Genomic DNA, 13,187 nt, shown 5'->3' with positions numbered 1-13,187 from the left:
CCTTAGTGTGGCACAGAAAGGAGTTATGGATACAACCGCAAAAATATTTGACCATCTACACAGTTAAGTAAAGAGCACAGTAGATATTAAAATAGACTTCAAACACAAACTGAAGTCATATCTGCTTGATAACTCATATTCCATAGAAGAATTTCAGAATGTGTAATAATATTGTTAGTGTGTGTGTTTTGAAAAGACATACATAGTTAAGTATGAATCACTGTATACAATTATATATCAACAAAAAGAATCAATTTTTGAAAACATAATGTAATTGGATGGATACAAAAATCTACTCACCAAGCAGCAGCAGGAGAAAACATGTAAAGCTTAAGTAAATGTGCAAGTTTTCGTAGTCAGTGGCTATTTGTTCTGACAATACAGTTGAAGGAGGAGGAAGAGGGATGAAGGGAAAGGACTTTCGAGTTCTGGGGAGTGGGGAGAGTTTGGAAATGTTGCCCAGAGTCCCAGGTCTGGGAAGACTTACTAGACAAAATGAGAAGAGTCTTTCCTTCTCATCGCATCCAGTGGATGAGAGAGGGTGTGACTGACAGCTGGTAATTATTAGTTGTTACTATTTTAGAAGTGCGGTTTGCTCTTGTTTAGATTAAGGGTTTTGAGCCAAATCAACTGTCACATAAGAAGTTGGATGTCTTACACCCAAAGAGCATAGGATTAGCCAAAAGGACTGATAAAACAAACCTCATTCTCAGCTTATGTGTCAGTACCTAAGAACCTATTCAGAAAAAAGTCTTGTGGCTGAATAAGAATATAAGCTTTGGTTGTTACCACAATCATTGAGCTTCCCTGTATGGGTACTGAAACAGCTGCTGCAAGAGTGACATAAGGTGCTATCAGGACATCGTGTGGATTGAACTGATGACAAAAAATTTTGGTAGAGGATGAGGAGGCAGAGAGGAGGGTCTTGAGTAAGAGATCCTGATTTCAGATCATGACAAAATTCAGTTGATGGATCTCTGATGAAGGATGGCGTTACATTTTTCAAGATGTGGGTGGTATTGGATAATAAGGGAAGAACTGGTTGTAGACTGGCTTGCAGTGATGTTGGGTGCCTCTGGATTGCGGCAAGAGATAATGTGACTCCGTGGTTCAAAACACATAGGGAAGGGACATGCGTAAGTGGAATGAGTGATATTTGTTAATATTGCATATAGAATGAATTGTTGTAAGGAATTATGTCTTTTTGTAGGCACGTAAACAGTTTAATGGCAAAACATCCATATTCTATTTATTTATTAAATGTGTTATTGTAACTGAGTTATGCTCAAAGTCAAAATGCACCAAAGTAATACAAGTGTGTGTCCTATCTCCAAAGAAGATGAAGACATTGACAAAAAAGGGTTTAAGCGTTTGTTGAGATAAATCATTCAGTTCATTACGGGAGGCAGAATTTTAATTGTGATGAACAAGTGGAATCTGAGAGTCAGAAAAGGAAGAGAAGAGAAAATATTAGGAAAATATGGACTGGGAGAAGGAATGAAAGGATTATGTGCCTGGTAGAATTCTGCACAGAGCACAATTTAATCATTGCTAACACTTGATTCAAAAATCATTAAAGAAGGTTGTATAATATGTAAAAGAGACCTGGAAACACCATGATCAGGTGGTTTACATAATGATAAGACAGAGATTTCGAAACCAGGTTTTCAACTACAAAACATTTCCAGTGGTGAATGTGGACTCTGATCATAATTTATTGGTAATGAGTTGCAGAAACACAAAACAGAAGAAATTACAAAAAGATAGAAAATTAAGAGGATGAGATGTGAATAAGTTGAAAGAGCCAAAGGTTGTTGAGAGTTTCAGATGGAGCATTAGGCATCTATTGACTGAAACAGGACAAAGGACACTATGGAAGATGACTGAGTAGTTGTGAGAAATGGCATAGTGAAGGCAGCAGAGATACAACTAGGCAGAGACTTAAGGCCCAGTGGGAATACGTGGATAATATGTGAGCCATTGAATTTGTCTCAATTCAGTCGAGAAAATAAATTATTAGACAGAATTTTTGGCCATCCTTACTTTCAGGAGACGGAATGTTTAGTACTGTCAATAGACACACTGGGGTGCAAAAGATAAGGATGAAAGGCACTTTTGCATGATGTGTCGCTGTCAATTAACAAAACTTGGTGAAACTTGGGTCCTGTCTAGAAAAAGCTACAAGAGTGTAGTAGAGAAGCTAACTGAAAGAAATACACAATGAGATGAAAAGAAATGGCACTTTTATTCAAAGAAAATAATTATTACACTAAAGTCATGATGGTTTATGATAGTCCCCTGGACATTAAAAAAGGTGGATGCATATCTCTATAAGATGTGTGATCATCACAGATGGCAATGCATGCTCTGCAATGGGTTCCCATGCTGGCCATTAGGCTGGTAAGGCTCCGCCAGCGTGATGGGACAACTGCTGAACGGTTATTGGTGCGTGGGAACAAGCTACCATATATCTCTCCAATGCATTCCACAGGTGCTCAAAGGAAATGAGCAGACCTGTCCATTTGCCAAGTATCCTCCTGTTCCAAAAATTGCTCCACCTACACTGTACAATGCTGTCGTGCTTTGTGGTCTGTAAAAATGAAATCAGTGTTGAATGCACCCCTGAAGAGATGCACATGGGGAAGTAGTGCAATGCACAGTAACACTGACAGGTGAGCATACCGGTACATCCAGAATCACTACTCAGACTGAATATGCTCTCATCTGAAAGGAGCACGTGATCTCACACCTCAGTTCAGTACCTATGTTCTTGGCACTATTGTGAATGGTGCCTCCAGTATGCGGGTGTCGACAAAATGCAAGGTACTATCATTGGGCAAAGAGACCACCATATTGTCACCGTGCCACTGTAGAGCTTGAGATTGTGTGCTTTGCAGTACTGTTAAACGTGGTTGCAGTTGCGCGTGCTGTTTCATGTGGGGTAGCTTCTTGCTTGTTGCACAGTGTAGTGGTCATCTGCTGTTTGACATTAGTCGATCACCTCCCTTCCTTCAGGCAGCAGTGCCTGTGGTTTGGAATGCTACCAATGCACATGAAAAACTGCTCTGAGCAATACCAAACACCTGGGCTAAACAAGTCACATTTAACCTTTCTTCCAATGTCATAACGATTCTTCTCTGTGTGAAGTCATCCAGACCACGGTATAATGACGAACACCACCACAGTTATCTGCAACCACTCACTGATTGACACACACTGACTTCCCATTTCTTGAACTGCCTGGTGTTGTGAGGTCAGTCCCATTCGGCACTATAGGCACACCGATCTCGCAGCATGTGATGTACAACTGTTTGTGCATGACTGGGAGACCTCTGGCAACATCTTCCCTCACTTTCATCCATTTCCATTGAGTTGTTAATATGTTACTTTATCTATCTTATACTTATGTTTTGTGGAGCGATGTATAAAAGTAAAATGATAACACTATTCAAGCTTTTGAAACTATTAGTTCCTTGGGGCAGAGTGATGGATAAGTTGGGAAAAGTTAAAAAATGGGTCACTCAGACCCAAAGATGAGAGCGAAAATTAGAAAATAAAAAAAAGTTACACCTTGAAACGGAATTGAACCCTTGTACTTGAATGTCCTAATGTAAAACTCTACCCCCTGCACTAATTGGGCAACACTGCTATGCAGTGCTGCATGAAGAATGTTTGTGAGATGTCATACAGTGTTGCCAAATTGCCTTTCTTTGCAATCCATTTTCTACCAAAGATAGACACAGGAGCAAATTTTGTTAGACTTTTTTGTACTGTTAGTAAGCAAGGAACCGTACCGTGACATCTGAGTGTGCAAATCTTTGGTCACCCTGTACATGTGCTGGTCAATTTACTGTTTTTATTTATTTAATCGTATGGCTAGGGCCACCCGTCGAGTAGGCCGTTCGCTGGGTGCCGGTCTTTCAATTTGACGCCACTTTGGTGACCTGCAGTCGATGAGGGTGATAGGACGATGATGAGGACAGCACAACACCCCATCCCTGGGTAGAGAAAATTTCCCGACCCAGCCGGGAATCGAACCCGGGCCCAGAGGATTGACAGTCTGTCAGGCTGACCATTCAGCTACCAGGGTGGAAAATTTACTGTTGTTAATATGCAATATAAAATAAAAATATTTTATTAATATACATTTCATTTCTAATGTAATAAATTTGTTTTTACAGATGTTAATTGCTCTCTCAGGTTATCTGACTGGATATGACGGAACATTTCCCTTTGAGAAACCTGGTGACAAATATGAAAACGTGAATTACACGGGAATGCGTGTGGTGAGTATTTTATGTGCAAAATTTGAGATAAAATTATATTGTTACTATGATGCGTTTCCTGAGTACAATTTTGGGTCTGACCTAGATTTGATTTTGTTATGTAAGAACGCCTTATTTATAACACTATTACAGGTTTACTCACTCTAACACATGTGAAGGTAATACTTTCTAAGAAATTAAATAAGAAATCAAATCTGTTCTCCTAGCTGCAATTTGAACTAGGACCTTTGTATTTCAAGTGCCCGTGTTGAGCTCTCTGGCAACCAGGGCTGGAAAAATATGTATTTTGTTGTTGTTGTTGTTGTTGTTGTTGTTGTTTGTTTGTGTGTGTGTGTGTGTGTGTGTGTGTGTGTGTGTGTGTGTGTGTGTGTGTGTGTGTGTGTGTTGGAGGGAGGATGATGGTTTAAACTCACATCCAGACATCCTGATTTAGGTTTTCCATGATTCCCAGATGTGCTTCACATAAATGCTGGGATGGTTTCTTTGAAAGGATATGGCTTACTTCCTTCCACATCTTACCCTAATCCGATGGGACCGATGACCTCGCTGTTTAGTCCCCTCTACCAAATCAACCAACCAGCCAACCAGTCTCACTGAACTTATCGGAATGTCCTGTGAGACAATGCCTCTGGTGCAAAAATAGTTTTTATGCAGCAAAGAAAGCACTGAGAACAATTACATGCAACCCAAACAGAGAATCGTGTTGGCCACATTTCAAAGAACTAATATTGACCATGCATACCCTCTATGTTGAAGGCTTTGTTCTCTCAATAAAGAGCAGCCCAAGACTTTAACTTGCAGAAGTTCTGTCCATAATTCTGGAACAAGGAACAGAAATAAGCAAGTTTAGAATATACTAGATTAAGTAAGTTCCACAATAGTTTTAAATATACTAGCATAAAGTAAACAGAAGAAATATTGAATTTAATTGATGAAAGGAGAAAATATAAAAATGCAGTAAATGAAGCAGGCAAAAAGGAATACAAACGTCTCAAAAATGAGATGGACAGGAAGTGCAAAATGGCTAAGCAGGAATGGCTAGAGGACAAATGTACGGCTGTAGAGGCTTATCTCACTAGGGGTAAGATAGATACTGCCTACAGGAAAATTAAGACCTTTGGAGAAAAGAGAACCATTTGTATGAATATCAAGAGCTCAGATGGAAACCCAGTTCTAAGCAAAGAAGGGAAAGCAGAAAGGTGGAAGGAGTACTTAGAGGGTCTATACAACGGCGACGTACTTGAGGAAAATATTCTGGAAATGGAAGAGCATGTAGATGAAGATGAAATGGGAGATACAATACTGCGTGAAGAGTTTGACGGAGCACTGAAAGACCCGAGTCGAAACAAGGCCCCGGGAGTAGACAACATTCCTTTAGAACTACTGACGGCCTTGGGAGAGCCAGTCCTGACAAAACTCTACTATCTGGTGAGCAAGATGTATGAGACAGGCAAAATACCCTCAGACTTCAAGAAGAATATAATAATTCCAATCCCAAAGAAAGCAGGTGTTGACAGATGTGAAAATTACCAAACTATCAGTTTAATAAGCCACAGCTGCAAAATACTAACGCGAATTCTTTACAGACGAATGGAAAAACTAGTAGAAGCCGACCTTGGGGAAGATCAGTTTGGATTCAGTAGAAATATTGGAACACGTGAGGCAATACTGACCTTACGACTTATCTTAGAAGAAAGATTAAGGAAAGGCAAACCTACGTTCCTAGCATTTGTAGACTTAGCTTTTGACAATGTTGACTGGAATACTCTCTTTCAAATTCTAAAGGTGGCAGGGGTAAAATACAGGGAGCGAAAGGCTATTTACAAATTATACAGAAACCAGATGGCAGTTATAAGAGTAGAGGGACATGAAAGGGAAGCAGTGGTTGGGAAGGGAGTGAGACAGGGTTGTAGCCTCTCCCCGATGTTATTCAATCTGTATATTGAGCAAGCAGTAAAGGAAACAAAAGAAAAATTTGGAGTAGGTATTAAAATCCCTGGAGAAGAAATAAAAACTTTGAGGTTCGCCGATGGCATTGTAATTCTGTCAGAGACAGCAAAGGACTTGGAAGAGCAGTTGAACGGAATGGATAATGACTTGAAAGGAGGATATAAGATGAACATCAACAAAAGCAAAGCGAGGATAATGGAATGTAGTCGAATTAAGTCAGGTGATGCTGAGGGAATTAGATTAGGAAATGAGACACTTAAAGTAGTGAAGGAGTTTTGCTATTTTGGGAGCAAAATAACTGATGATGTCGAAGTAGAGAGGATATAAAATGTAGACTGGCAATGGCAAGGAAAGTGTTTCTGAAGAAGAGAAATTTGTTAACATCGAGTATATATTTAAGTGTCAGGGAGTCATTTCTGAAAGTATTTGCATGAAGTGTAGCCATGTATGGAAGTGAAACATGGACGATAAGTAGTTTGGACAAGTAGAGAATAGAAGCTTTCGAAATGTGGTGCTACAGAAGAATGCTGAAGATTAGATGGGTAGATCACATAACTAATGAGGAGGTATTGAATAGAATTGGGGAGAAGAGGAGTTTGTGGCACAACTTGACAAGAAGAAGGGACCGGTTGGTAGGATATGTTCTCAGGCATGAAGGGATCACAAATTTAGCATTGGAGGGCAGCATGGTGGGTAAAAATCGTAGAGGGAGACCAAGAGATGAATACACTAAGCAGATTCAGAAGGATGTAGGTTGCAGTAAGTACTGGGAGATGAAGAAGCTTGCACAGGATAGAGTAGCATGGAGAGCTGCATCAAACCAGTTTCAGCACTGAAGACCACAACAACAACAGCATAAAGTAGTATAATGAACTATGCCAATGAAAGACCTAGTAGGATCTACAGAACCTATTACTTGACTGCTGTTTTTAATGCATTATTATTAATGTAAAATTTATTTCTGTATACGTTCACGAGGGCAGTTACTAGAACCCACATCAGTCAGAGACAGTGGTCATGTGTGCGTGACTTGTGCTTGCGTGTGTGTGTGTGTGTGTGTGTGTGTGTGTGTGAGAGAGAGAGAGAGAGAGAGAGAGAGAGAGAGAGAGAGAGAGAGAGAGTTTCCTACATTAGAAGAGGAACTTTTGGCCAAAAGCTAAAATATATAGCAGTCCTTCCGTTGTGCCTGCCTGTGAATCAGCGTCTCCTTTATACAGTGAGTAGCAACCTATCATTTTCATAATATTGTTTTATTCCATTCTGAACATTCCATTGTTTGATTCTGTTTAGGAGTGTTTCACATGCTTTATAATGTGGAGTCCTGGTAGCATGTGCCCCAAATCTGGGTAAAATGTATTTGTGATATCCATAAATGTAAGATAGTAGTTTAATAGAAACTTGAGTAAGAGGCCATAATATGACATGCGTAATGTATAATGCAGCTGTATAGTAGTGTATGTTTCTATTCGACAGGTTCATGTGCTTCACTTAGATGTTTGTATGCAATGTCTTGTAATGTTTATTGATAATGTTCACACAAAAGTGATAACTTGACAATATTTATTATTATTCTGAGTTTTTAGTACTTGTTTTATTATACAGGTGTCACATGAAAACGGGAACCTAATTTTCAAAACTAATTACATTCTAAATAGACTGTTAATTGGTGACTGTTTGGCGTAAGTTCATATCAACTTTCTAAATTTAATCAATCACATGATACAGCAGCAAGATCATCTTCTTAATAAATATGGTTCTACAGTCATATTTGGTACACTGTTGGTATCACTGCCTCCCAGGATACCAGAATAGTGACATGAACTGTGTGTATAGTGCACCATATTGCGCTGAAGTCACCGATTCATTCTGCCATATTATCATCCTTTTAGCTAACTGAAGAATAACTCATTTATAATCTGACACACTGTTAGGACATAATTGTCACTGTATTGTCATCATCCTGGAAAAAAAAGTGAAGTGATTGCCACAAACTTCACAGTTGCACTTGGCACTGTTCATTAGGGTCATGAAGCAGCTATTCATGTAATTCTTGTGGGTATCTGTAAACTTTTTATGTTACATGAATCATATACTATGAACCTACTGCGAGCTGTCTCTGGAAGTGGAAAAAAGTCAATGCCATACATGAGTTATTTGTCAAGAGTGGAACCTTGTACAAAAGTGAAATGTGAATGACAAACAGTTCAGACAGGAAGAGGAAAGAAGCTTTTGGAATGTAGTGCTACAAAAAAATAATGAAGATTAGATGGGTAAATCAGACTGTTAGTGAGACGTGTGTGTGTGTGTGTGTGTGTGTGTGTGTGTGTGTGTGTGTGTGTGTGTGGTGGGAGGGGGGTTATAAATTGTAATGGCTGACTACAGTAAGCAGCAGCACCAAACCAGTCTTCAGACTGAAGACCCAACAACAAAATATGCTTGCTATATTATAACCTAATATATTAATTTTATAGGTTCTATGAAGATACCGGAGAATGAAGTATATGGAGTTACATGACAGATGGTTCTTTAATCAAGTCTTAAACTTAACTAAATCACCCAATGAATGCAGTTGTATAAATTCACCATGCCACAGCTTGCTACGACAATGCTGTTGTTTTTTATGTTTGGAATTCGTTGTTCTATCGCCTCATAACCCTGGACAAATAAATCAGTTTGAAAAATATATTGAGCAGATCAATCACTTGTAAGGTTCATGATGTTGATGTCTACAACTAGCTCAGTCATCCTCGAATTTCCTGAAGACCTTGACAATAATACCATTCTGGGAGACTTTTGTTCACTAACCACTATTTGTTCACTAACCACTATGGCTTTGAATTTGCCGTCAGTTTTTGTGTGATGTAACTGTTTCCCCATTTCTATCACTACTCTGACAATAAGATATTAGTCTATATTCATCTGACCGAGTGAGGTGGCGCAGTGGTTAACACACTGGACTCGCATTCGGGAGGACGACGGTTCAATCCCGCGTCCGGCCATCCTGATTTAGGTTTTCCGTGATTTCCCTAAATCGCTCCAGGCAAATGCCGGGATGGTTCCTCTGAAAGGGCACGGCCGACTTCCTTCCCTAATCCGATGAGACCGATGACCTCGCTGTTTGGTCTCTTCCCCCAAAAACCAACCTATATTCATCTAATTGTACATATACAATTGTAATGATCTGAAAGTGATGTATTGTAAAAATGTAAATACCGTGTGGCTAGGGCCTCCCATTGGGTAGACCATTCGCCTGGTCCAAGTCTTTCGAGTTGACGCCACTTCAGCAACTTGTGTGTTGATGGGGATGAAATGATGATGATTAGGACAACACAACACCCAGTGCCCGAGTGGAGAAAATCTCCAACTCAGCCAGGAATCGAACCCGGGCCGTTAGGTGTGACATTCCATCGCACTGACCACTCAGCGACCAGTGGTGGACTAGCGATGTATTGATAAGCATAACAAATCTGCTAATATCCATTAACACTTTCACAGCTGTCTATTTGATATTTGTTGTGTCGTCATACAGACACAATTTCAGAAGTAACACTAGTCAAGTTTTATTCTGCTTCCAGATGAACAGATTCAAAATAGCACTGAAAATGAAATGTAGAACAGAACAGAGTCTCATAACTATAGAACATATATAATCTCATAGGTGAGCATACAGTGAGCTAGTAAACAAGTGAGAGGACGATCCGACATGTCGGGCTTATATTGGAATGTTGTGGACACGGCTCAGTGCCTGCTACACCATCTGTCCAGTTTGCGAAGTGACCTCTGTAGGCCAGCCATGAAGCCACTTTTATCATTCACTGTTTGATTACGTGTGCTCATGCTATAGGGTTACAAGAATGTTAGAAGTTCATTCTTTTTATTTGCCAAGCTTCTTATGTTTCAGTGGAATATACTAAACATGTATATTTTTACAGCTACAATTTCATCCTAACTCCATTGTTTTCGTTGCTAATAACTGCATCGTCTGTGACTGTATTTAACTTTGTTGCTCTGTCTTTGACCTTATTGTAAACTCACTAATTGAAGAACATGACTTTTCCACATAATCTCAGCTAGTTAGTACTGAAAAATAACTGAAACTGCAAAAACAAATAAAGTGAGAGCATAAGATGTGACATATATTCCACTGCATAATCAGCTCCTTTCTTAATTTAACACTCATTGTCAGACTGTTGCACATAAAGCTGCCCCAAATGTCTGGAAAATAGAGCAAGACAGCCTGGTTTGTGAAAAGAGCTAAAAGATCAGCTCTATTAAGTATAGGCGAAAATTTGTAACATTTGCCTACTACATGAAGTAAAACATATGACATGCTATAATTCAATGAATGTTCTTGAATAAAAAATGTTTGTTTCAGAAATTAGCTGAAACAGCACAAGCATTGCTCCATGATTCAGATGGCTAGAGGTTGTGAAGTAGCTACTTGGTCAACAACCTTAAGTGGCACTGCATGTTCTGCAACAAAGTTTGATTGAATTCAGTAGCTGTTCCACAATATGTGTGAGCTAGATCCTCCATTTGCATCCTTTACTGGACTGCACAGACTCTTTATCAGTTTCTGGTAATCCCTATGATCCTCCTGTATCTGCACATCCCCTTCTTTTGCTACCCAGTTCCACACTTCTGCTCCTGCTCCAGCATGACACACCTCTGTTAATTTTGCAGTCCACCTCAGTTCACCCATTGTAAGAAGACAAAGTAAATACACCAGAATTCAAATTAATAACAACTGCCAACATGAGTAACTTAGAAGTAGATATCCTCGGTGTAGCAAAGCAGCTTAAAACTCGTAACAAAGGCAAGGTTTCTGGTCCAGTTTGTATACCAGTCAGGTTCCTTTCGGAATATACTGATACAATAGCTCTGTACTTAGCAGTCATATACAACCACTCGCTCTTAGAATTATCTGTACCCAAAGACTGGAAAGTTGCAAAAGTCACACCAGTGCCCAGTAAAACAAATAGGTGTAATGTGCTGATTACAGACCCCACTAATAATTTGCAATAGGATTTTGGGACATGTACTGTGCTCGAACATTATGAATCATCTCAAAGAAAAATATTTATTGACAAATAGCCTACATGGATTCAGAAAATATCATTTTTGTGAAACACAACTAGCTCTTTACTCTAAATGTAATGAGTGCTATCGACAGGGGATGCCAAATTGATTCCATATTTTTTAGATTTCCTGACAGTTTTTGACACTGCTCCTCATGAGCAACTGCTAATCAAATTGCATGTCTACGGAGTACTGTGTCAGCTGTATGATTGGATTCATGATTTCCTGTCAGAGAGGTCACAGTCCATGATAACTGATGGAAAGTCGTCAAGTAAAACTGAAGTAACATCTGGCCTTCCACCAGGAAGTATTGTAGGTCTGTAGTTCATGATCTATGTGCCACCTAGATTTAGGAGACAATCTGAGCAGTCGTTTGTTTTCAGATTATAATGTTGTTTACCATCATGTAAAGTCATCAGATGACCAGAATGAATTGCAAAATGAAGTAGACAAGATATCTGTATGGTTCAAAAGTGGCAGTTGGCTCTAAGTCATGAAAAGTGTGAAGTCATCCACATAAGCACTAAAAAAAATCTGCTAAATTTCATTACATGACAAATCATACAATTCTAAAGCCTTTAAACTCAGTTAAATACCTAGGGATTACAATTACAAATATCTTAAATTGGAATGATCACATACATTATGGTGTGGGGACAGCAAACCAAAGGCTGTGATTTATTGACAGAACACTTGGAAAATGTAACAGGTCCACTAAAGAGACAGCTTACACTATGCTTATGTACCCTCTTCTGGAGTGTTGCTGTGCAGTGTAGGAATTGCATCAGATAGGATTGATGCAGGACATTGAAAAAGTTCAAAGAAGAGCAGCTTGTTTTGTATTGTCACAAAATAGGGGAGAAAGTGTCATAGGGATGATACACAAATTGGGGTGGCAGTCATTAATACAAAGGTGTTTTTTTCACTTTGGCAGGACTGCTAAGTGAAATTTCAATCACTAACTTTCTCCACATAGTCTGAAAATATTTTGTTGGCACCCACTAACATAGGGAGAAATGATCGTCATAATAAAATAAGAGAAATCAGAGCTCACTAATTTGATACATAGTTTAATTCTTAATTTCTTTGCGTGTTTCTGGTACTTGCATTGTTTAATTCATAAATTTCGGGCGTATTATAGTATTTGAGAGTTGTAGCATCGCGTTTTAGTACCTGAATAGTGTAAAATCACGTAGTCTCCTTCCGCCATCGAGCAGTGTGTCAGCAGTGCGCAAGTAGCAGCATTACTGCATTTACTAGGCAATCTTGTATTTTAATAACCGTTTAAATTTTGTGTCGATTTGTTTGCGCTCTCTGTAGATTAGTTCAGACGTTCTTTGCACAACAGTTTTTAGCATGTATAGGGACTGCAACTGCTGTGTTCGGATGCAGGCTGAGTTGGCATCCCTTCGCTCCCAGCTTCAGGCAGTGTTGGCTTTGGTCACACAGCTTGAGGCTGTTGCCAATGGGCATCACTGTGGGGGTCCGGATGGGGGTTTGTCGGGGACGGCCAGCTCATCCCACGCATCCCCTGATCGGACTACGACTGTGATTGCCCGGGATACTGCCCACATTGAGGCTGATCCCTCACCTGTGGTAGAGTGGGAGGTCGTCTCAAGGTGTGGCAGGGGGCGAAAGACATTCCGGAGGGCTGAACGGAAGGCCTCTCCTGTTTGTCTGACGAACCGGTTTCAGGCTCTGTCTCAGGCTGATACTGATCTTCGGCCTGACATGGCTGCTTGTCCTGTTCCAGAGGTTGCCCCTCAGTCTGCAAGATCCGGGCGGTCGCAGAGGGTGGGCTTACTGGTAGTTGGGAGCCCGAACGTCAGGCACTTAATGGGGCCCCTTAGGGAAATGGCACCAAGAGAGGGG

General features: G+C 39.9%; 1 protein-coding gene across 2 annotated transcripts in view; it reads left to right on the top strand.

Moving 5' to 3' along the window:
• The window catches only part of LOC126259276 (protein O-mannosyl-transferase 2), a 196,944-nt gene that overhangs the window by 88,939 nt on the left and 94,818 nt on the right, over positions 1 to 13,187 (top strand). For both annotated transcript variants that reach the window (XM_049955918.1, XM_049955917.1), the window contains exon 4: positions 4,182 to 4,286. In XM_049955918.1, coding sequence (XP_049811875.1) covers positions 4,182 to 4,286 — 105 coding nt within the window. The remainder of the gene's footprint in view (positions 1 to 4,181; positions 4,287 to 13,187) is intronic.

Source organism: Schistocerca nitens, chromosome 5 (assembly GCF_023898315.1).
Source record: "Schistocerca nitens isolate TAMUIC-IGC-003100 chromosome 5, iqSchNite1.1, whole genome shotgun sequence".
Taxonomy (NCBI): domain Eukaryota; kingdom Metazoa; phylum Arthropoda; class Insecta; order Orthoptera; family Acrididae; genus Schistocerca; species Schistocerca nitens.
The sequence above is the reverse complement of the archived record's forward strand: the minus strand, read 5'-3'. Positions and strand labels throughout refer to the sequence as shown.